The 21,560-nt window shown below is 38.7% G+C and overlaps 1 protein-coding gene across 1 annotated transcript in view; it reads left to right on the top strand.

Annotated features, from left to right (window-relative positions):
* The window catches only part of GYS2 (glycogen synthase 2), a 60,518-nt gene extending 39,385 nt beyond the window's left edge, over positions 1–21,133 (top strand). The window contains exons 9-16 of the mRNA XM_067695870.1: positions 478–537; positions 1,791–1,869; positions 2,624–2,737; positions 11,734–11,860; positions 14,434–14,529; positions 15,429–15,592; positions 16,674–16,754; positions 19,070–21,133. Of these exons, the coding sequence (XP_067551971.1) occupies positions 478–537; positions 1,791–1,869; positions 2,624–2,737; positions 11,734–11,860; positions 14,434–14,529; positions 15,429–15,592; positions 16,674–16,754; positions 19,070–19,291 (943 nt within the window). The 3' untranslated portion in view covers positions 19,292–21,133. The remainder of the gene's footprint in view (positions 1–477; positions 538–1,790; positions 1,870–2,623; positions 2,738–11,733; positions 11,861–14,433; positions 14,530–15,428; positions 15,593–16,673; positions 16,755–19,069) is intronic.
* Positions 21,134–21,560: the final 427 nt, after the last annotated feature.

The raw sequence follows: 21,560 nt of genomic DNA, 5'->3' as shown, positions 1-21,560 counted from the left end.
TTAATATAGAAACATTGGAATGAGCTACCATGGAAGGATAAGTCCTCTATAGCTATTTTTAAAGATGGGTTGAATTTAAAACAAAATTTTATTATGGAATGCTAAAACATATGTCAAAGTAATGAGATTAGTATAATGCTCCCCTACCTGCCCACAGCCCAGATTCAACAATTATCAGCGTATTCCTGATATTACATCGATACCTCCATCCACTCCCCTTCCCTTCCCCCCACCCTCTCCTGATTATCATCAAGCAAACAAATGTTACATTCTCTGCACTGGTCAGGGTGTTCAGCTGCCTCAGCTCTGGAGGTTTTAACTCAGGCTAAACTGGCCAATAGGAAGAGAACAGAAGAGGTGATACAAAAGGGACCTGTAATTTCAAAGTCTGCACTGACAGAACAACAGCACTGTCACGGCAAAGAAAGACTTAAAATGGTGACATTGTTTAAGTTGTGAATCTTTCTGCTCATACAGGGACACTGCACATTCTGTGAAGGAAAAGTTTGGAAAGAAACTGTATGATGCATTATTAAGGTAGGTGCTTGGAACACTGAACACTTCAAACGTTTAGGGCTTCACTATTCACACTTAACCATTTAGACATTGTATTTATTTTGTTCCAACTATAAAAGAATTAATAGCCTTTGAAGATGTTTTACATCATGTGAGCAGATTTTGTTTCATCCTTCATCTGACAAATATTTGTAAACAGTTTGCACAAATGAGAACATATTTATATATACAGATAGGTTCTAGTTCCATGGAAATCTGGTTAAGGGTTAATATGTCAGTCTGAAGCTGAGGGAGATTTCATGAGGGTTTTTAAAATTATTTATTTATTTATGTTTGGCTGCACTGGGTGTTCATTGCTGAGTCAGGGCTTTCTCTAGTTGCAGCGAGTGGGGACTACTCTTCTTTGTGGTGCACGGGTTTCTCATTGCGGTGGCTTCTCTTGTTGCGGAGCACGGGCTCTAAGCGCGTGGGCTCAGTAGTTGTGGCTCACGGGCTCTAGAGCACAGGCTCAGTAGTTGTGGCACACGAACTTAGTTGCTCCGTGGTATGTGGGATCTTCCCGGACCAGGGCTAGAACCCGTGTCCCCTGCATTTGCAGGCGGATTCTTAAACACAGAGCCACCAGGGAAGTCCTTCATGAGATTTTAAGTCAAAATATATACTGACTTCATGTATATTAAATATATATTTACTTATATATTAGATTAACGTATATTTATTAATTAACATATTAATTAATGTTAACTAACACATTTACTTAATAAGTAATATATAGTATTTAAATAAATAATAAATAAAATATATAAAATGTATAAGTAAAATAAAATCTAAATAAAATTAAAATGTATTATAAAATAATAATATGTACAAAATATATGGATTTTGTTACAATATGAAGAGAAAGCTGTGTTGTCTCCTGATGCATGGTGGCAGGTGTGCATCATTTCTTGTTATTGGTAAAAATACCAACTTATAGGTGGACAAGTTATGGCCACTGTAGAACACAGTACTTAAGGGTGGGCAAAATACAATGAGAATGTCCTCCTGATCATCAACATGAATGCTTTAAAAATTAATTTCAATTTTCTTTTATGCTAGCAAAGGTGTTCTTTTATCAAACTTCCTCAAACTTTAGGAATTTATGAGCTTCATCAGGAACATTTGTTTACTTAACATTTCTTTTTAAATTGCTTGAAACGGTGTCTAACACATAGGAAGCACTCAATTAGTGCCAGCTGTTTTCATTTTTATTATTAAAACTGTTTTCCCCACAGAGGAGAAATTCCTGACATGAACAATATTTTGGATCGAGACGATCTGACAATTATGAAAAGAGCCATCTTTTCAACTCAGGTAATAAAGGAAAAAGTGCCCATCACTTCCCATAGTTGTTAAAGTCCATTTAGATCAATATCTTAATGCATTGGAGTGGGCTGATTTGGGAAATTTTTAAACCTGAGAGCTGGAAAAGTCATTCTTAGGTATTTACCTAAATGACACCTTTGTAAGTTCTCTTTCTTCAGTGCATTTTCAGTGCTCCTTTAAAAAAATCTCATGGAACTTGTCTTTGTATCTATTTAAAAAATTCATTTGGAACCAATATGTCCAATTGAAAAACGATGTATATTACAATGACACCAAAAATACCTCCGAAAGTTTTCAAAAAGCATAGAATTCGGAGTCACTATAGAGAAAAGGTGAATGTTTCTCAGTCGAGTGGAATTATTATTAAAAAGGAGAGATAAATGTGTTAGGCTTGCACGGGAATCTTGTCAATAACAGCGAGGCATCAGAGGACAGCCCCCTAGTGGGAACCAGCAGAGTAGCTCATCTGGAGTCAAACTTCCAGGACACTTACTCCAATGAAGTCCCAGGAGCGCTCAAGAATTCTAGGCTTTTCATAGAGTGGCTGCAGGTGAAAAACACAAGTACCATGTGTTCACAGTATGGGAAGGAAGTTCTTTACCCTGTTATCCTCCCCTTAGTGGCATCTCAGACCAGAAGGCATAAAGGTTGGATATCATGTCGCCAATGACTTATTGTTGAAATTAGTCACACTTGTTAATTCTTCTCACAAACTGACATTTTCTTCTCTCTGTTCCTTCAGCGGCAATCTTTGCCCCCGGTGACGACTCACAACATGATTGATGACTCCACCGATCCCATCCTCAGCACCATTAGAAGGATCGGGCTTTTCAACAGCCGTACAGACAGAGTCAAGGTACAGCTAATTGTTTACGTGGAGCACTTCAAAATCATACAGAATAGATTTTTGAGAATTTATTAGAAGCATCCCTTTTTGGTTGTAACGTCTATCAGAAATATTGTAAATATTATTTTGTTTCCTGTCTTGAGCAATTAATGAATGACTATTTTGGTATCATTCTTAAAAAATGAAGACTATTTATGGCTTTGAGTTGTAATTTAGCTTTCATTTGCATTGTACAATACTGTCAGTAAGCATCAGGAAATGGCCTCATTTTTAATGAAACACATATAGTCTAAGAATTGCTTTAATTAATGAATCTCTGAGATTAACATGAACTGTCTTTGTTTCTTCTTGATAAAGTTCAACTTAAAAGCAGAGTTATGAGGAGCTTCCAGTTTCAGAGAATGTGGCTAATGATGGCTTTATGTAATTTTCTACTGACCGATTCATTCTTTTGACTCTTGTGTTTCTTTGATGACGAGGGACAGGGTTAGGTACATGAATAAGACTTGGTTTCTGCCACCGTGGAGTTTAATCTCTGTGATGTTTACTGAGGGCGTGTCATGTTCTAGGCATGGTGCTAGACATGGGAGACATGAGTGAACATGGCAATAGATAATTGCTTATCCTTACTCACTTCCATTCACCAGCATTCAAGATCAAGTTGTCACAAGTTTTACCAATCTTTTCAAAGGGAAAGGTCTCACTGTCCCTTCTTTCTTTCACCTTTAGCAGATCATATGAGTCCCTTCATACTGGCCTCGAATATAGATTTTGACCATTCTTACTTCTTTTCCTTCAGATTCTAAGGGTTTTTCTGGGACCTTATTTCCTCCCACATTCTGAGAAAATGTGCCCTGTTTACCCTTCTTCATACTGTAGGCTTACTAGCTCCTTCCCTTGCTGTCTACAAATATTTCTTAAATTTTTCCACATGAAAAAACAAACTTTGCCTTAACCCTGTCTCCTCTTGATGTTTCTAAATGTTTTTCTACTCTTCTCTGCAAAGTTTCTTGGGAAAATATAGTCTATTCTTAAATGTATTTCTCATCCTGCACTCACTTGTTAATGTAGGTATAAGTGGATATAATGGAGACAAATTAAGAACCTGCTGCAACAGTACAGGTGAGGGATGCTGAGGGCCTCTTCCAAAGGCCTTATCAGAAGTGCTGGAGAGAATGGAATGATGGGAGAAATGGTTGCCTGCAGAACGGACCATACTTCAGTGACCAGTGGACACTGAGAGTGAGAAAGAGGGAGAAGGCAGGGCTTCAGTATGTAACCCACACTTTCTAAAAACTAAGGAAAGCCTTCAAAAGAAGTTGGTTTGAGGGTCATGTCACGAATGGAGTTCAGTTTTTGATAGATTGAGTTATGTGTGAGATATTCAAGTTGAGATGCTTAATATGTACTTAGAAATCATAGGTCTGGGGTTTATAAGGACAGTGTGAGGGGAGCTATTGGCGTGTGGGCAGTAGTGGAGACCAAGGAATGATGACCCTGCCATGCTAGAAGATCAGGTGGAATGAATGAAGAAAAGTGTTGACCCAAGGGAACCTCAAGAGTTAAGAGGGGGGACTTCCCTGGTAGCGCAGTGGTTAAGAATCCACCTGCCAATGCAGGGGACACGAGTTCGATCCCACGTGCTGCGGGGCAACCAAGCCCGTGTGCCACAACCACTGAGCCTGCTCTCTAGAGCCCGCGAGCCACAACTACTGAGCCCGCGAGCCACAACTACTGAAGCCCGTGCGCCTAGGGCCCGTGTTCCGCAACAAGAGAAGCCACCACAATAAGAAGCCCACACACCACAACGAAGATAGCCCCCGCTCGCTGCAACTAGAGAAAGTCCGTGTGCAGGAACGAAGACCCAAAACAGCCAAAACTAAATAAAATTAAAAATTAAAGAAAAAAGAGTTAAGAGGGGATTAAAAAAATGAAAGTTCAGGAAAAGAAAGGGAAATAAATACAGATTGATGTTTAAAAAAGTGTGATAACAGTGAAGCAATTTCCTAGGAATGGACGAGTAACTTATTTCCTAAACATATTAAACACTTTCATACTTCTGTGTACTTGCTGATATTACTTTCTCCTTCTGAAACAACCTTGTCTCTGTTATTTTAACAATTCTTTTGGGATCCAACCTAAAAGTCATCTCTTCCTTACACTTTTCCTCAATATACATTTGTCTACTCCAGACAGAACAATTGTTGCCTTACCTGTATTCTCAAGACACTTTCTATCTTCTGCAATTATAGGAATTACCACATTGAATTCTATATATTTTAATTTATGTGTCCCTTTCACCAGACACTGTGGGTTCTTCGAGGCAGTGATCATGTCTCACCTATTTTCTAAGATTTTTTCCTCTGAGAAGCAGACACGGAGACAGGAGTAGATATGAAAACACTTATTGGCAGAAATGCTTGTGAAGGGTAAAGAGGTTGAAAGCAAGAACAGGCAGGGAGGTGCAGCCAGACACAAGGAAGAGAGAGCAAAAAGGAAGGATGAGATGGGAAGAGCCTTAGATTGCAGCCCAGTTTTTAAAAAGTCTCAGCCTTATTATCTTTTTTTTTTTTGGCAGAAAGAAAAGTCAACTGTAATTAACAAAACACTAGAATTCATAAAAATTAGCAACTACACAAAAACTGTACGCACATAACCACACTATATATAGTGACTCATAAAGGGGAAAAGCAATGGTCCAAAACCACCTAATATGGCTTGTCAGTTAATGGAAGGAAACACACACACACAGACACACACACACCACACGTGCGTGCTTATGCACCCACAAAAACAGTTTTCAACAGTACACTCAAACTAGACCTAACACAATTTCAGAATTATTATACAGTGCTTCCTTTCTTTTTTTTTTAAGATTTTTTTTTGCTGTGGGTCATTTTTAGAGTCTTTATTGAATTTGTTACAATATTGCTTCTGCTTTCTATGTTTTGGTTTTTTGGCCGTGAGGCATGTGGGATCGTAACTCCCCAACCAGGGACTGAACCCGCACCGCCTGCATTGGAAAGCGAAGTCTTAACCACTGGGCCACCAGGGAAGTCCCTACAAGTGCTTCCTTTCTTAATACTAAAGATTCTTATTTGGGTGTGTGTGTGTGTTTTGGTTTACTGTTGACTTATTTTAAGTATCTTAGTGTTCTTACATACATTTTCCTTTATTGAACAACTTTTTCTTTGTGTTTCATCTTCATGTGTCCTTTCTACCTACCAGAAGTTTCAGGTTGGCAGGCAGATGGGTGCCTTACTCTGTGAACAATTCAATGCAACGGTTTTAATAGGGATTTCCATTAATAGGGATAGAGATTCCCCAAGTAAAAGTTGCCCATTAAAGGAATCACCCAGTGGGCAGAAATGGGCTGGCGCCAGTACCCATCCCGGCTGGTCTTACAGGCTAGGAGTAGCCACTGTGATGGAGGCACAGGTGAGGCACTTAGGGCCGTCAGTCAAGATCCCCAGGCCAGGATCTCTTGAAGGAAATCCCAAGTGGCAAGTTCAGGGCTGCCACGCACATCTATAAAGGTATGTGAAGTCCTTTACGACTGTACTCACACTGCCTGGTTTTAAGTCTCTGCCACTTATTCAATGTGTAAGTTTACTTAATCTACCTGTACCGCAGCCTTCTCTGTAAAGTGGTGATCATATAGCCCCACTCATAGAATTGTTGGGAGGATTAAATAAACCATAGGTACCATGTTTAACACAGTCCTTGGCACAGAGTAAATGCATAATAAATGTTAGCTTTTATTAGTACTTGTCCAGTCCCTGGTACATCATACTCCATTTATTTTTAGAAGTGTGAATGGAGTTTGATTAGAGTAGAAGACAGAGGATTGATTTTTACCTGCAGGGTTTGATAAAATGTTTTATTAAAGAGATGATATGTCAGCTACATCTTGATAGATGAGCACAAGTTCATCAGCAAATAACAGAGGGGTGGGCTCATCAGGCCAAAGAAGTAGATGAAAAGGCACAGAAATATAAAAAAGTCCATGACTTACGTAGAGTGAATGGAGAAAAAAGTTGGTCTCATACAAATTGTGTTTATGCAGTTAAACTCATGAACATTTTCAGATATTCACTGATTAATATCATAAAGCAAACGCACACAAAAGAAATAAAAGAATAGCCCCTTTCTAACAATATACACTCAAAAGCACTGAGATAGACTTTGGTCGATTCAGAATTAGGTATTTCATTTTATTAATAGCATCCTTTAAAAGCTTGACAGTAATTCAGGGCCTGTGTTAATATAAGTACTTATTTGATCATCTGCATATTTATAGATGGCTACAGAGTGGTTCTTAACTCTCCGACTGGATTGACAAGTGTTTTATGTGAATGTGACCATTTGATTCAGATTTAAACTTGAATTTATCATCCATCCTGCCTCAGTTGCAAGGTATAGTGAGAAAACTCTAGATGGCAGATTTCAGGTCTGGACCCTGTGCTGCCGTGCTGTGAAAGTAAACTAACTTCCTGGGACCTTACTTCCCTCCCAGGATAAATACAGTCCGACAAGTTTTTGTTTATTTGTTTTATCCCCACTGATCCAGGTACTGCTGTGAACCAGGTGCTCTGCTGGGGGGCTTTGCATACAGGATCTCATTTAATCCCCCTGTCTGCCCTGAGCTTCTGCCATTGGCTGTTCTAGGACCCAGGGCAGCTGTTTTCTTATTTTACTCGTGCTGTCATTCTCTTTGGCTGGGAACAAAACGAACGAGCCATGATATTTTCATGTTCCAAAATGGGCTTTGGAGAGTACAAATTTTCCTAAGTTTGGAAATGCCAAAGTAGGCACAATGTCTTTTAAATCCCCCTTTGCTGATATATTTACCAACAGAGTACAATGGGCTTCTGACTTGATGGTTGCCCAGACTCCGTCAACTGTCTATGTCTTTGGTCTCTTTTCCTACTGCAATATTTTATATGTAATAGGAATTAAAATTATGTTTTGTGGAGGAAAATATTTTATCCATTTTTGCTTTGCCAATTTGTGATTCTTGTGATTGAATAAACCATCATTTGTAGGTACTGGTTTTGGACATTTTTACCATTTTATTCCTTCTTGAGTTTAACATGTCTGCTATTTATGGATCTGCTGAGATATAACCAATGCTTCTAAAGTCTTAGCTTCCTTATTTCTAAAATTAGGACAATGAGAATGTCTACAGTCCCCATCACACAATGTTGCTAAGATTAAATCAGGTAATACGCATGAAAGTGACTTATATAAAGTATTAGACAACTGTTGTTGTCTAATACTTTTGTTGTTGTTGTTAAAAAAAAAGTTTTTTTTTCCTCTTCCTTTTCCTCTCCCTGTTTCTCTTTCTCCTTCCCAAACAGTTCAGTTCTAAAGCCATTAGGTGGGTCAGCACAAGGTAGGCATCTACACTGGCAGGGGGGGCATGCTGGGCTAGTCCATAGAAAGGAGTCAGAGCCCAGGCAAGGTGGGGAAGGTCCACGCACTGGGGAGAGACACTCACAGCAGGTGTCAGAGCGAGGGTGGAGTGAGAGAGAGGCTGTGGAGAGACTAGTTAAGGAGGGGGATTGTCTGAGTCTCTTCCGGCTGCTGTAACAAAATACCACAGACTGGTTGTCTTCTAAACAACAGACATTTATTTCTCACAGTTCTAGGGGCTGGGAAAGTCCAAGATCAAGTTGCCAGCCTGGTCATGCTCTGGTGAGGGCCCTCTTCCTGGTTCATAGATGGCAGCTTCTCACTATGTCCTCACATGGTTGAAGGGGCCAGAGAATTTCCTGGAGCCTCTTTCATAAGAGCACTAATCCCATTCATGAGGGCTCCATCCTCATGACCTAAGTACCTCTTGAAGGCCCCACCTCCAAATACCATCCGTCTTTGGGGGTTTATGATTTCAGTATATGAACTTTGGAGGGAACATAACATTCAGATCATATCAGGGATTGACCCAATAAGTATGAAAGATAATGAAACTAAGTATAGACGTGTGTGTGTGTGTGTGTGTGTGTGTGTGTGTGTGTTGTATATTGTGTCTCTCTGACTGCTGAGAGGACCTGTAACACCCCAATAACAATGAGCACATCTAACACCCAGGTCTTTATATCATTCTACACTAAAAGGAACCAGGACTCACTGAAGAAATTGTTACTTCTAGGGCTGTGGCAGGAAAAGTAAAAGATGAGTCTAGAACTTCTTCTTGTGTCAAAAAAGCAAAGAAATGCTCAAAGAATGATGGAGATCTGTCAAAAGTTTACAGAAACCAGTCTGAAGGGGCTCCCACTGGCCAAATTAGGCACAATTTAAGTATCAAAATAAATAAAGATAGCAATGAATTAGAATCCATTGAATAACACAAGGAACCATGAATCCAATACAAGTTTATTGAGGAATGGGGTATTTATATAGTTTCAAAATAACTCCCCCCCATATACTTACTAATAACAAAGGAGAAACAGAAGAAGATTTTACAGTGGAGAAGCCAAAAAGACATGACTTTAATCAAGAGATCAAAGTAAACATCAGAAGTAATGAATAAAGTGTAAATCCCTTGCCACCTGATGCAATGCAGTGAGAAGAACAGAGTATCGCCTCTGTGCTGTATCTACCAAAGATGCATAACTTACTCTAACCATGAGGAAGCAGAGGACAAGCCCAAACTGAAGATCAAATTTCAAAATAACTAGACTGTAGTCTTCAAAAGTGTTAAGGTCATGAAAGCCCAAGAAAGTCCTCAAACTCTTCCAAACTAAAGGAGACTAGAGAGAAGTGACAACTAAATGTGACATGTGACTGTGAACTGGGTTGTTTGGTTTAAAGGACAGTATTTGAACCACTGGAGAAAGTTGAATGGGATTTAAGGATTAGATGGTAGTGATGTATCAATGTTAATTTTCTGATTTTGATGCTTATAGTGTGGTTATGTAAGAGATTGTTCTTTTTTTAATTGAAGTATAGTTAATTTACAATGTTGTGTTAGTTTCATCTGTATAGCAAAGTGATTCAGTTATATATATATATATATATATATATGTATATTCTTTTTGGATTCTTTTCCATTATAGGTTATTACAAGATATTGAGTCTAGTTCTCTGTGCTATACAGTAGGTCCTTGTTGTTTATCTATTTTCTATATAGTAGTGTGTATATGTTAATCCAAAACTCCTAATTTATCTTTCTTCCCCCCACCACTATCTCCTTTAGTAACCATAAATTTGCTTTCTATGTCTATGAGTCTATTTCTATTTTGTATATAAGGTCATTTGTATCATTTTTTTAGATTCCACACATAAGTGATATCATGTTTGTCTTTATCTGACTTACTTCACTTAATACGATAATCTCTAGGTCCACTCATGTTGCTGCAAATGGCATTATTTCATTCTTTTTTTATGGCTGAGTAATATTCCATTATATGTGAGTATGTATGTACCTGTATATTAATATATATATGGTATGTATATATATATATCTTCTTTATCCATTCACCTGTTGATGGACATTTAGGTTGCTTCCATGTCTTGTCTATTGTAAATAGTGCTGCTATGAACATTGGGGTGCTTTTCAAATTATCTTTTCAAATTAGAGTTTTCTCCAGATATATGCCCAGGAGTGGAATTGCATGATCATATAGTAACTCTATGTTTAGTTTTTTAAGGGAGAATGTTCTTGTTTGTAGAAAATACATGTTAAGTATTTGTGGATGATGGGCATCCAGTCAGCAATTTATACACAAATGGTTCTTGAAAAAATATTAATTCTCTTTACATTGTACTTGCAACTTTTCTGTAAATTTGGGATTTTTTCAAATTATATATATATATATACATATATACATGTATTTATATATAATTATATATATAATTCATATAAAATTAAATTTTAATAGAATTTTAAAAATATATAATTTATACATAAACATATATATAATTCTCCTATTTCCCCATTTTATGAAAGTTCTCACCAAACCAGTTTTCTGTTATCTGTCAGCCTCCTCCCAAAGCTAAGTAAGTTATTAAAAATAATTTCTAATAAATTTTTAAAATCAGATTTTAAAGTACTGGGCTAATAATATAATTTATACATTATAATTATATTATAATTTATAATTAATCATTTTAATAAATAGGAGATATAGAACTCATTCATCTAGGTGACCAGTTAAATAGCTATTCTATTCACAACTTTCCAAGTATAGCTGGCTGTATCTGGGCTCCACCTTTGCAGAAAATTACAGGCTGTGCATTCCAAGAAAGGACTCATACCAGTGCACGAGAGCCAATTGCTGAATTTTCAGAAATGCTGTAGGCCAGTTTTAAACACAACCAGTGTGTAAAATTAAATTACATAAACTTAAAAAAAAATCAATTATGCTAAAAAGAAAGGTAATGCTCAAAACTCACTGCATCCTAGTTGTTTATTGCGTTTTCCTATTACCTATGCTCTTGAGGTTATTTATGACTATTGTACTCACATGGCGGAAATATTCTATAAGGAGGTACTGCTGCTCTTCCCATCTCCAGTTCAGTGACATCACATTGGTAGCTTGCAATTAGCCCTTAGTTACATTTCACTTGGCTAACTTATGCCTGGGGCATATGAGGGTAGCTGCCCTTCTTCCTGCTCAAGGTGGGAGTAAATTGAGAAACAAGACAAGGGCCAGCAGTCAGAGAACCAAGTAAAATCTTTGTTGTCAGTAAAGTCTGGGTTGGAGGAGTTTAGCATGAGAACAAAAATGGATACAATAACTCCCTATCCTCTGATCTAGGCCTGGGAAACTGAGGGAAAGTTAGTACTCAGAATAGATATTTACAGAGAATGGAGAGAGGAGAAAAAAACACCCGGACGTTTTCCTTTTTCTTTTTTCTTATCTCTCTCTTTCTTTCCCCAGAATCTAGAACACAAGGATTCTACAGTATTGAAATATTGAAATAACAAAACTGTAGGAGATTTTTTGCTTCAATTTCTTCTTTCTTTTCTCTTTTTTCTCATTAGAATTTTTCCTTTTCAGGTGATTTTGCACCCAGAGTTCCTATCTTCCACCAGCCCCTTGTTACCCATGGATTATGAAGAGTTTGTCCGAGGTTGTCATCTCGGAGTATTTCCATCATACTATGAACCCTGGGGTTATACTCCAGGTATGTGACATGTATAGATTGTGAAGTGTTTCAGATTTTATTAGTATATTATTTTATGCACATGTATGTAATATTCAATATGTCATTTCTAAATGATATGTCATTTAAAACTACAAAACAAAAACCTTAGTAGAAATGGTTGGATCTATCCCAGGGGTCCATTTTATGTTTTGTAGCTCCTGACCTAAGAGCAAGGACATAATGCATAATCTTTTATGTAAGTATAGGAGGTTGTGGTTGGGCATATTTTAGGGGGTATCTGAATTGTTGCCTCATCGCATTCCAAAGAAAAAGAATGTTTTATAAAGATTATATCTTCACCAGTCCTACCCATTAGTATGAAGGTGAAATTAACTGCAAGGAGGTTAATATGAGAAACAATTTTTGTTTCTAAAATTGTTCTAAAATTTATTTCAGAATTCTTTTTTAAGTGAAAGGATATATGTATCTTTTAATTAGATAACACATTCATATAGTTTTAGACACAAATAGTACAGAGATGAACAGTGAGAAGTCATCTTCACCCAGCTACCTCTCTTGTAGTTCTAAAAATTGTTCTCGGCACAAATTCCACTTTTGTGAAGGCAGTGTCTTCTTTTTTTTTATTTTATAATTGTTTTTATTTTTCTAATGAAATGTTTCACTTAGTGTGCATATATATATAGATGTATATATCCGTATATATGTTTTTTAACATCTTTATTGGGGTATAATTGCTTTACAATGGTGTGTTAGTTTCTGCTTTATAACAAAGGGAATCAGTTATACATATACATATGTTCCCATATGTCTTCCCTCTTGCGTCTCCCTCAAGGCAGTGTCTTCTTACCTATGAAATGCCCGCATAGTTATCTTAAATTGCTTATAATAGAGTATCTATCTTTTGAGATACACGAAAACAATTCACTTGATGAACTTAAAACTTTGTTATAGGCTCTTATTCCTATTATTTCTAGGAAGTAACATAATTTACGATTGGAAATATTGAGAGCAAAGAAGTACAAAACCAAAGCATGAGTGACCAAGGGAATGTGGGAAGTCATTTATATTAAAAGAGAATGTATCTAACTTACAGCAGTCTTTCTGCCAGAATATCATTTTATAGGACAAAGTTAAACTTAACATGAAATGACAGAGGAAATATATTTAGTGTGTTAAGATAAAGGCCAGCAAATGTGTTGTGAAAAATAAGTAGATGGAAAAAAGTATGTGAGAAATATGTACCCTATAGTGAATGAGTCATTCTCTGTTTTAAATTAACCAAAGGGGAATTCCCTGGTTGTCCAGTGGTTAGGGCTCCATGCTCTCACTGCCGAGGGCCCAGGTTTGATCCCTGGTTGGGGAACTAAAATCCCACAAGCCTCATGGTGTGGCCAAAATAAATAAATAAATAATAAATTAACCAAAAGAAGTTGGTCCCTCCTTATTTATAGAAACAGCAAAACCTCTGGTGGTATACATTTGGCATTAGCATATTAGATACGTCTCTAACTTTTTTTACATAATTGTTTTATGCTGTACTAACTCTCACTCCAGAAAGTGTTAAAATCTGTGTTTCGTGTTTTGAGAAAACCCAGTGAAGATAAATGCTGACTTCATTAAATTCACTCAGTGAACATGTACTGAGCTTACATGGGTCCCTGGCATTTTATTATATGGGTGTCAATGAGCATTTAATAGAAATAAGGATCTGTGAATTTCCATAGAATTGTAGGCAAAATTTTTCTGGGGAGGAGTTCCAGAGTTTTCATCTGATTCTCAAATGGGTCAATAATCCCCGTCCCACCTTCCTCTCCTCTACCGTCTTCCCCCAAATTCGGAAACCACTGTTCTCTAGAGCTAAACCAAGAGGCAATACTTGCAGAATAGGAGTACCTGGGTCATGAGGAAATCTCTTTTTATCTACCCATCCCCACTAGCCAACCAAGAGAAATTCCATAATAAAATATAAATTTCATGTTAACAATTCAAACGTCCTTCAGTGTGTTAACATGTCTTAAGACACATCTGATATTGTCTAAAAAAAGGGTTTTGACTAAAAGGTGGCAGAGAATTGAAAGAAACCATGGGCTGGCTGAGCACCCGAGAAAGCAGAAGGGGTTGGTGGCAAGAGAGGTGAAAATGTTGGAGGAGCTGGTTCTTTCCAAAACATATTTACTTACCCCGTAAACTTGCCAAATACTTAGTGACACAACCTTAGAACAGAGCAAAAAACAAAGTCAGCTGGAATGAGAGAGGCAGTGTAGGGTAGCAGTTCTGAGCAAGGGCTGTGGAGCTGGGCACCTGGCTTCAAATCCCAGCTCTACCACGTTGCCTGGCTTGGTGAAGTTGAGGAAGCTATTTAATCTCTCTGTGCCTCAATGTCTTCATGTGTAAGATGGGGATAATGGTAGCCTCACTTCCTAGGGTGGTTGAGAAGATTAAATTAGTTCATGCATGTAAGGAGCTTAGTACCGTGCCTGGCATAAAATAAATGTTGCTATTTAGGTGGACTGGGGCTTTTCCTTCTCTGCGTGTGTAAGAGGATGTTGTTGCTGGTTTGAAGCCAAGCCTTTGTCTATTTCCCCTGGCAGCCGAATGCACTGTGATGGGTATCCCCAGTGTGACCACCAACCTCTCTGGCTTTGGCTGTTTCATGGAGGAGCACGTGGCTGATCCCACTGCATATGGTGAGGATTTTCATCATGAACCCAACTGGGGGAGAAGGGACCTCTAACCAAACAAAGCACGGGGTCTTCACAGAGCCCGACTCTAACGCTATCTTGAGGATTAACCTTTTTATACTTCTTGTTTAATTAAAAGTAGATTTCATTAGATGGTCCATAGAAAAGATTAGAATGATATTAATATTGAACATATTACTCAAACGACAAACTACAAAAGGAGTGCTAAACTTGAACAAACATTGCCTTTTCACCTTTTTATTTTTCTGAACTGATTCGGTCCTCGATTACCTAGAAGTGACAAGCACAATAACCATGGCTTTAGAGTACATGTATCGATCAGCATAATTATTTTATAAGTTCCATGCCAAGTTATCAAAATTCACATATAAGATGGCAGATGGTATCACCATCTATATGTCCAGGCTGCCTAGCAGCAAGAAAAGTTAGAATGGGCTGGGTGCTCTGCCTGGACATTGCCGATTCTCTGGTCTTTTAGAATTGCATTAGCACTGTTGTCTTTCCTTGGCTGACAGCTCTGGTCCTCACCCGTGGCTGCATGGTGGGGACACTGGGGAACCTAAAAAGCACTGAGACCCAGGTCTCACCCCGGGGATTCTGGTCAGTGAGCAGCCCCAAGGATGATCACTGATCCGAGGTATCCCTGTACTGCCAGATTTTCTTTAGCAAGATGTGTTTTGTTGGCTGTGTGTTGGTGACAATTTTGAGCCATTGGAAGGAAATCACAGGAGAAATACAGTCTCAGAAGGGAAAAGATAAAGCAGAGGCAGTAGGGGAGTCAGGGAGTGGATAATCACGCAGTTCGCGATAGACCCTAAGCAACAGTAGAAATGCTTTAAGGTTAGCCTTATCTTGACTTGTGTTCTGGCTTTTGTGTGCCTCAGGTATTTACATCGTTGACAGGCGATTCCGCTCACTGGATGATTCTTGCAATCAGCTGACTCAGTTTCTCTATGGATTTTGCAAACAGTCACGCCGCCAGAGGATTATTCAGAGGAACCGAACCGAGAGGCTTTCAGACCTTCTGGATTGGAGATACTTAGGCAGAGTAAGCAAGTTTATGATAACACACAGAGGACCCCTTTAAAAATCCCACTGGACGATAAAAGAATTGATTCGAGGTGTAATCTGCAAGGTCAAGTCTGTATCATCGTTAAGATCTCAGTGATGTTTTCACATACTTAATATGAATACCTTTGAGCTTCATGTGAATTCGCAAAGTCCCAACCCCAATTTTTCATATTTAGTTTGAGACCAGAACAGCCAGTCTAGCAGCATCTAGCCATGATCTTACTAATTATTCTATCACCTGGGCTTAACTTGATGCTTTACAGGTTTCATGAAGATGAGGAAATCAAGAGAAAAGTCTCTAGTTTGTTTCACTCTAAGAGATAATATGATCACATTCCTCAACTACAGTGGGGAGTGGAAATAATCTTGTTTCTCAAAATGACAGGTACAGGAAATACCTCCTTTCAATCCTGCCATTAGTTTATAAATACTCAGACGTTCATATGTCTTAGCAGTGGATGATTTAATAAAAACTAAATTGACTTTGCCTTCACATAATGTATCTGCTTAGATACTGCTCAACTCTGGCTGACAAATGACAGATACGGCCATCAGCTGAGTATCTACACACACTAATGCCAGTAGTCACGCTCATTTCCACCCAGGAAGATTAATTTTGCTGTCTTCATTTTATAATGAAAGCAGGATGATAAGCCCCTTAGAAGCTATGTTTCTTACGTAAGGTCGGAAGCAGGATTTAAAGCCAGTGTGTCTGATTATTCAGGCCCCGTCTTTTTCTCCGTGCCACACTGCTTCTCTATAGAGTAAAACCAGTGTTTTCAGTCACCTTAGTGCTCAATTCAGAGTTCAGTAAAGCCAGTGTGTCCTTCCCCTCCAATTTTTGATAGTATTTCTTTACTTATTCCCTGAAAAATGATAAAGCTATAAACTGTCATATTTTTTTCTGATTCTTAAATTTAGGATGAATAAAATCTGCCACTTTAAAAAATATATATTTATAAGTAGGAGAAAAAGATTTTATATAACAACTTGGTTATTGAGATATAAATATATAAATATACATCTTTTTTAACCCATGGGTTGGTTTTCTATCATAGTATTACCAGCATGCCAGACACCTGACATTAAGCAGAGCTTTTCCAGATAAATTCCACACGGAAACCACATCACCACCAATGGTAAATATTTTATGTATTGTTTATTTGTTTTGAAAGCTAAATGTCTTACATATGGTAAGTCCTAACAATACCTTTTATTTTGAAGTAGCTAAATTCACAAACTATTGTACTTTTTCATAGTGTTGCTACAAAGCAAATAGAGAAACTGACAAATCAGACCAGCTCTAAGCCCTCAGTTCAGAGTTAGCTTATATACACAGGCTGAGCAGTCAGCCAATTCATGTCACTGGAGAAGCACTTTCATATGAAACCTCTCCTTGCCTGAGTGCCTGAAACCTCTGTTAGACATCCATTCTTTTGAGGGTTGTCAAAAAATAAACTGGCCTGCTCTCATTGGAAGTGAATTTGGTATCCAAGGAGATGTTGAAATGTAGGGTGACGACTTGGCAAGGGTAATAGTGAATTCGAACACCACAGGAGAAATTGGACTAGATGAACATTTATGCATGGAAATTCAGCAGTGCCCACCAGGGAGTCTTCCTCTAATATTCCCTTAGACATTTATATTCTTGAGGCTAGAGCAGATTACTTGTCATCACATTCACTTAGAAGGAAACACAGCTTGAAGTAGGGCAGTATCAGGCATTTCTCTTCAGTGGAATTAGTCCTTACAGGAGTCTACACAGCGGTCCAAGAGCTAAACTTCTCTGTTCCCGACCCACCAGGTGAAAACTTAGGTGTAAAAGATGAAACCCATATCATTGACTATGAGATCCATTCTAGCTTAGCAGTTCCACACCCCACAGGACCCAACATCTCATGTAAATCCTCACAGATAAGCTTCTATGGTCTCCACAAGGAATGTGAGCAATTACAAGAGTCATCAAACTCAAGGATTTCCAGACACTAGAGACCTTCATCAAGTATTTATAGATCCTCCAAAAGCAGATGTAATTTTCCAATCAGGAGTCACTTTCACTATAAACAATTTTGCCTAATACCTTATATTCCACCTGTATTTGGTGTCTGGGGACCAGATCTAGAAGGTTAACCCAAGGGAAAATTTGCTCATAGAGAAAGTGAAAGAGTTTTGTAAATCCCTCAGTATACAAATTCCACTTCCCATGTCCATGATTCTAACAGAGTGACTTGCTTAGCTTATTTAGAGGTGTTCACTGCTCTTGATGATAATTCAGCTATATTCATTCATTTATTCAACTAATTCAAATAATAAGTATTGAGCTCCTATGCTCCCTAAGTGTAGGACTCAGCTCTTTTTTTTTTTTTTTTGGTATTGCTTTCAGGTAAAGTATCTGAGCCTTGAAATGAGCGTACGTGTATGACATAATAATGTCTAAAAATAGTTGAAATCCAGAGCGATAAGTGCTGTAACAATTTTACTCATTTGTCTTCCTGATTGATGAAGCGTCTGCACTCCTGGAGAGCAGGATCATATTTTTCATCTTTGTTTCCTCCTGCCCCATAGGTGGTGCTTAGTATGTGTTTATCAAATGAGTTATCTCAGAGCATCTTACGTAGAAGGGCAATTGATTAAAACCTAGTGATGTTTGCTCATTAACTGAAATAAAAGGAACGGGTGGAATTTTAAGGTCAGTGAAGTGGCCTGACTTCCAGGAACCTTTCTAGTGGGTGTTGTCCATGGAATATCCAGGCTGCTCACGTTCTGGAATTGGATTGAGCAAATCTGAAGGATGACATAGACACTGATAATCTCAACAGTGTATCATGGCAGTTGATATTAAAGGCTCTGGGACGATCACAGCCCTGGAACCACTCTTCGCTCTACCACTTACATGCCTTTTGACCTTGGGCAAATCATTGGCCTCTTGGACCCTCAATTTTCTTCTGTCAGCGGAAAGAACAAATTGGTCAGAGATTAAATAAGATCACATGGGGCTTCCCTGGTGGCGCAGTGGTTGAGAGTCCGCCTGCCGATGCAGGGGACACGGGTTCGTGCCCCGGTCCGGGAGGATCCCACATGCCGCGGAGCGGCTAGTCCCGTGAGCCATGGCTGCTGAGCCTGCATGTCCGGAGCCTGTGCTCTGCAACAGGAGAGGCCACAACAGTGAGAGGCCCGCGTACCGCAAAAAATAAAAAAATTAAAAAAAAAAAAATAAGGTCATATGTATATAGCACCTGGCACATTTCAGTGCTTGATAAAAGAAAGCTATTTATTTAAGGAGTCTCTCTTGAGCGTGGTTGGACCAGAATCAAGATAAATCAAAGTTAATAGCCCCTGAACAGACCAAAAAATCCAACTGTGTTTTTTATTAAATGCACATGCCAAGTGTGTACATCATTGAGAAATCAAAAAGCCATTCTAATGTTTTGTGTCTTATTTTTGTCTTTGGCAGACAGAAGGGTTTAAATATCCCAGGCCTTCCTCAGTACCACCTTCTCCTTCAGGATCTCAGGTCTCTAGTCCTCAGAGCAGCGATGTGGAGGATGAGAATGAGGATGAAAGATACGATGAGGAAGAGGAGGCTGAAAGGGATCGGTTAAATATCAAGTCGCCATTGTCTCTGAATCACGTTCCTCGCGGGAAGAAGAAGCTGCACGGTGAATACAAGAACTGAATTCCACTCTGGTCGAACAGGCTAATTCAGTGAGAACATAGTAAGAATGATTATTGAAAGAAATGAAAATGTCACATGGTTCATTCTCTTCTGCTCAGTATAACAATGGGATTTATTCTCTGCCTAAAAAGTGGAGGAGATTAAGTGAATGGCAATTTTGTAATTTATAATAAAATCCAACTCCTTTTACCCCTGTCAGTTCCGGCTCTAGGAAGAGTGTTAATTAAAGGAGGAAGACTGGAAGTGTTTTTTAAATGGTTATTTTAAGCAATAAGAATTTTCATTTCCTAATGCTGATTTTTTAGTTATCATCACCATAATCCTTAGCTTAGTGTTTTTGTTTGTTTGTTTGTTTTTTGCGGTACGCGGGCCTTTCACTGTTGTGGCCTCTCCCGTTGTGGAGCACAGGCTCTAGACGCGCAGGCTCAGCGGCCATGGCTCACAGGCCCAGCCACTCTGCGGCATGTGGGATCTCCCCGGACCGGGGCACGAACCCGTGTCCCCTGCATCGGCAGGCAGACTCTCAACCACTGCGCCACCAGGGAAGCCCTTAGCTTAGTGTTTATACAGCTTCTATACCTGCTAAAGCAATCTGCCATTTCCCCCACAAAGGATCCTGATCTTAGCTATGAATGTGGTCTACCTTTATATTTCAAGTAATTTGGTCTTTAGTGATTATTTTTATTTTTCACATGAGGCAGAACCATGAATTTATACCTAGCTTTGCAGACAGTCAAACTCCATAGGACAATAGCTACCCTAAATCCAGATGTTGATACATATTAATGCATATGTACAAGGTCACTTCTCAAATAATGATCAGGAGATGTTACCATTGTACTGTACCATCTGACTGTAACAGTTTTTTTCTGTTGTTTAAAAGGAAAGCCTTTTTGAAAACTTGGTCAGTCTTCCATAGGTGATAAATTGTTAAAGCCATATGAATAAATATATCAGTATTTAAAGATTTAACTGCATTGATAATGTTTAAAATTCTTTTAGACATTTAAATAAGATAATATGTGCAAAAACACCTACTATAAAATAGTGCCTTATGAAGGATAACATTTAAAACTATCTTTTAAAAAAAGTAGCCAAAAGAAAATAGAGAGTCTACTTAATTATAATAAGGACAATGTCTCTGAGACATTGTTGAATGAGTGTAGTTAAACATATTAATGCTTTAAATGTAGTTAAACATAAATCAGCAAAAAACAAAACAAAACAAAACCCCAACCCCACATTCACTCATGGATTGTTTTTTCCACAACTGAATGTTGTTACATTTAGATCACAGTGAATACCTTGGTTGGCCCAGGTCTGTAGGGGCTCTAAAAAAATTTAGGTCTTCTCAGTGCTGGGTTGTTGATGGCAATAAGGGAAGAGAAACAATGACAGTGCGTCAGATGGTGCAGGACCAGTGGAAAACTGCACTCCAGCTCTGTCACCCCGTTGTTAGGGGAGAGTAGAAGAATGGCAGATACAAGCAACAACTCAGGTCAAAATGGAAAATGGTTGCAAACTCCCCTAATTTAGAGGTTTGTAAGGAAGGAAAATAAATTACCTAAAGCCTAATCCTTAAAAAATGCCCAATGGATACCAATTAACCCAACTCTCCAAGCTCTGCAGAGGAGATCAGAAAAAAATATGAACTAGATTTGTATTACAATCCAAATACTCATTTGCTTAAGTGCCAGAAAGCTCTCATGATAAAATGGGTTTCACTTTTGCAATAACCATGAAAATAGATCCCTAATAAAGTGGTGCAATGTGTGCATTCAGGTGATACTCTTGATTGGTAACTGGTTGATCCACGGCTACTGAAAGCATGAGCTATACAGAAGCTATAACTTCTTAATAAAAAACTTTAAAGTTCAAGTTTTTTTGTTTTGTTTTTGTTTTTGCGGTACGCGGGCCTCTCACCGCTGTGGCCTCTCCCGTTGCGGAGCAACAGGCTCCGTCCGGACGCGCAGGCCCAGCGGCCATGGCTCACGGGCACAGCCGCTCCGCGGCATGTGGGATCCTCCCGGGCCGGGGCACGAACCCGTGTCCCCTGCACCGGCAGGCGGACTCTCAACCACTGCGCCACCAGGGAAGCCCAAGTTTTTTTTTTTTAAATGAAAGACTAGTTCTTTGATTAGAAATGAGTACAAATGGTATAGGACACATGGAAATGACTGATTTGCAAACATCTGGCTTCGAGTGGCATGTGTAAGAATCAGTTTCTACCCTGCACTTGGTCCTCTATTCAGACAGCTGCTGCCACCTG

Source organism: Pseudorca crassidens, chromosome 11 (assembly GCF_039906515.1).
Source record: "Pseudorca crassidens isolate mPseCra1 chromosome 11, mPseCra1.hap1, whole genome shotgun sequence".
In the NCBI taxonomy this organism is placed as follows: Eukaryota; Metazoa; Chordata; class Mammalia; order Artiodactyla; family Delphinidae; genus Pseudorca; species Pseudorca crassidens.
The sequence above is the reverse complement of the archived record's forward strand: the minus strand, read 5'-3'. Positions and strand labels throughout refer to the sequence as shown.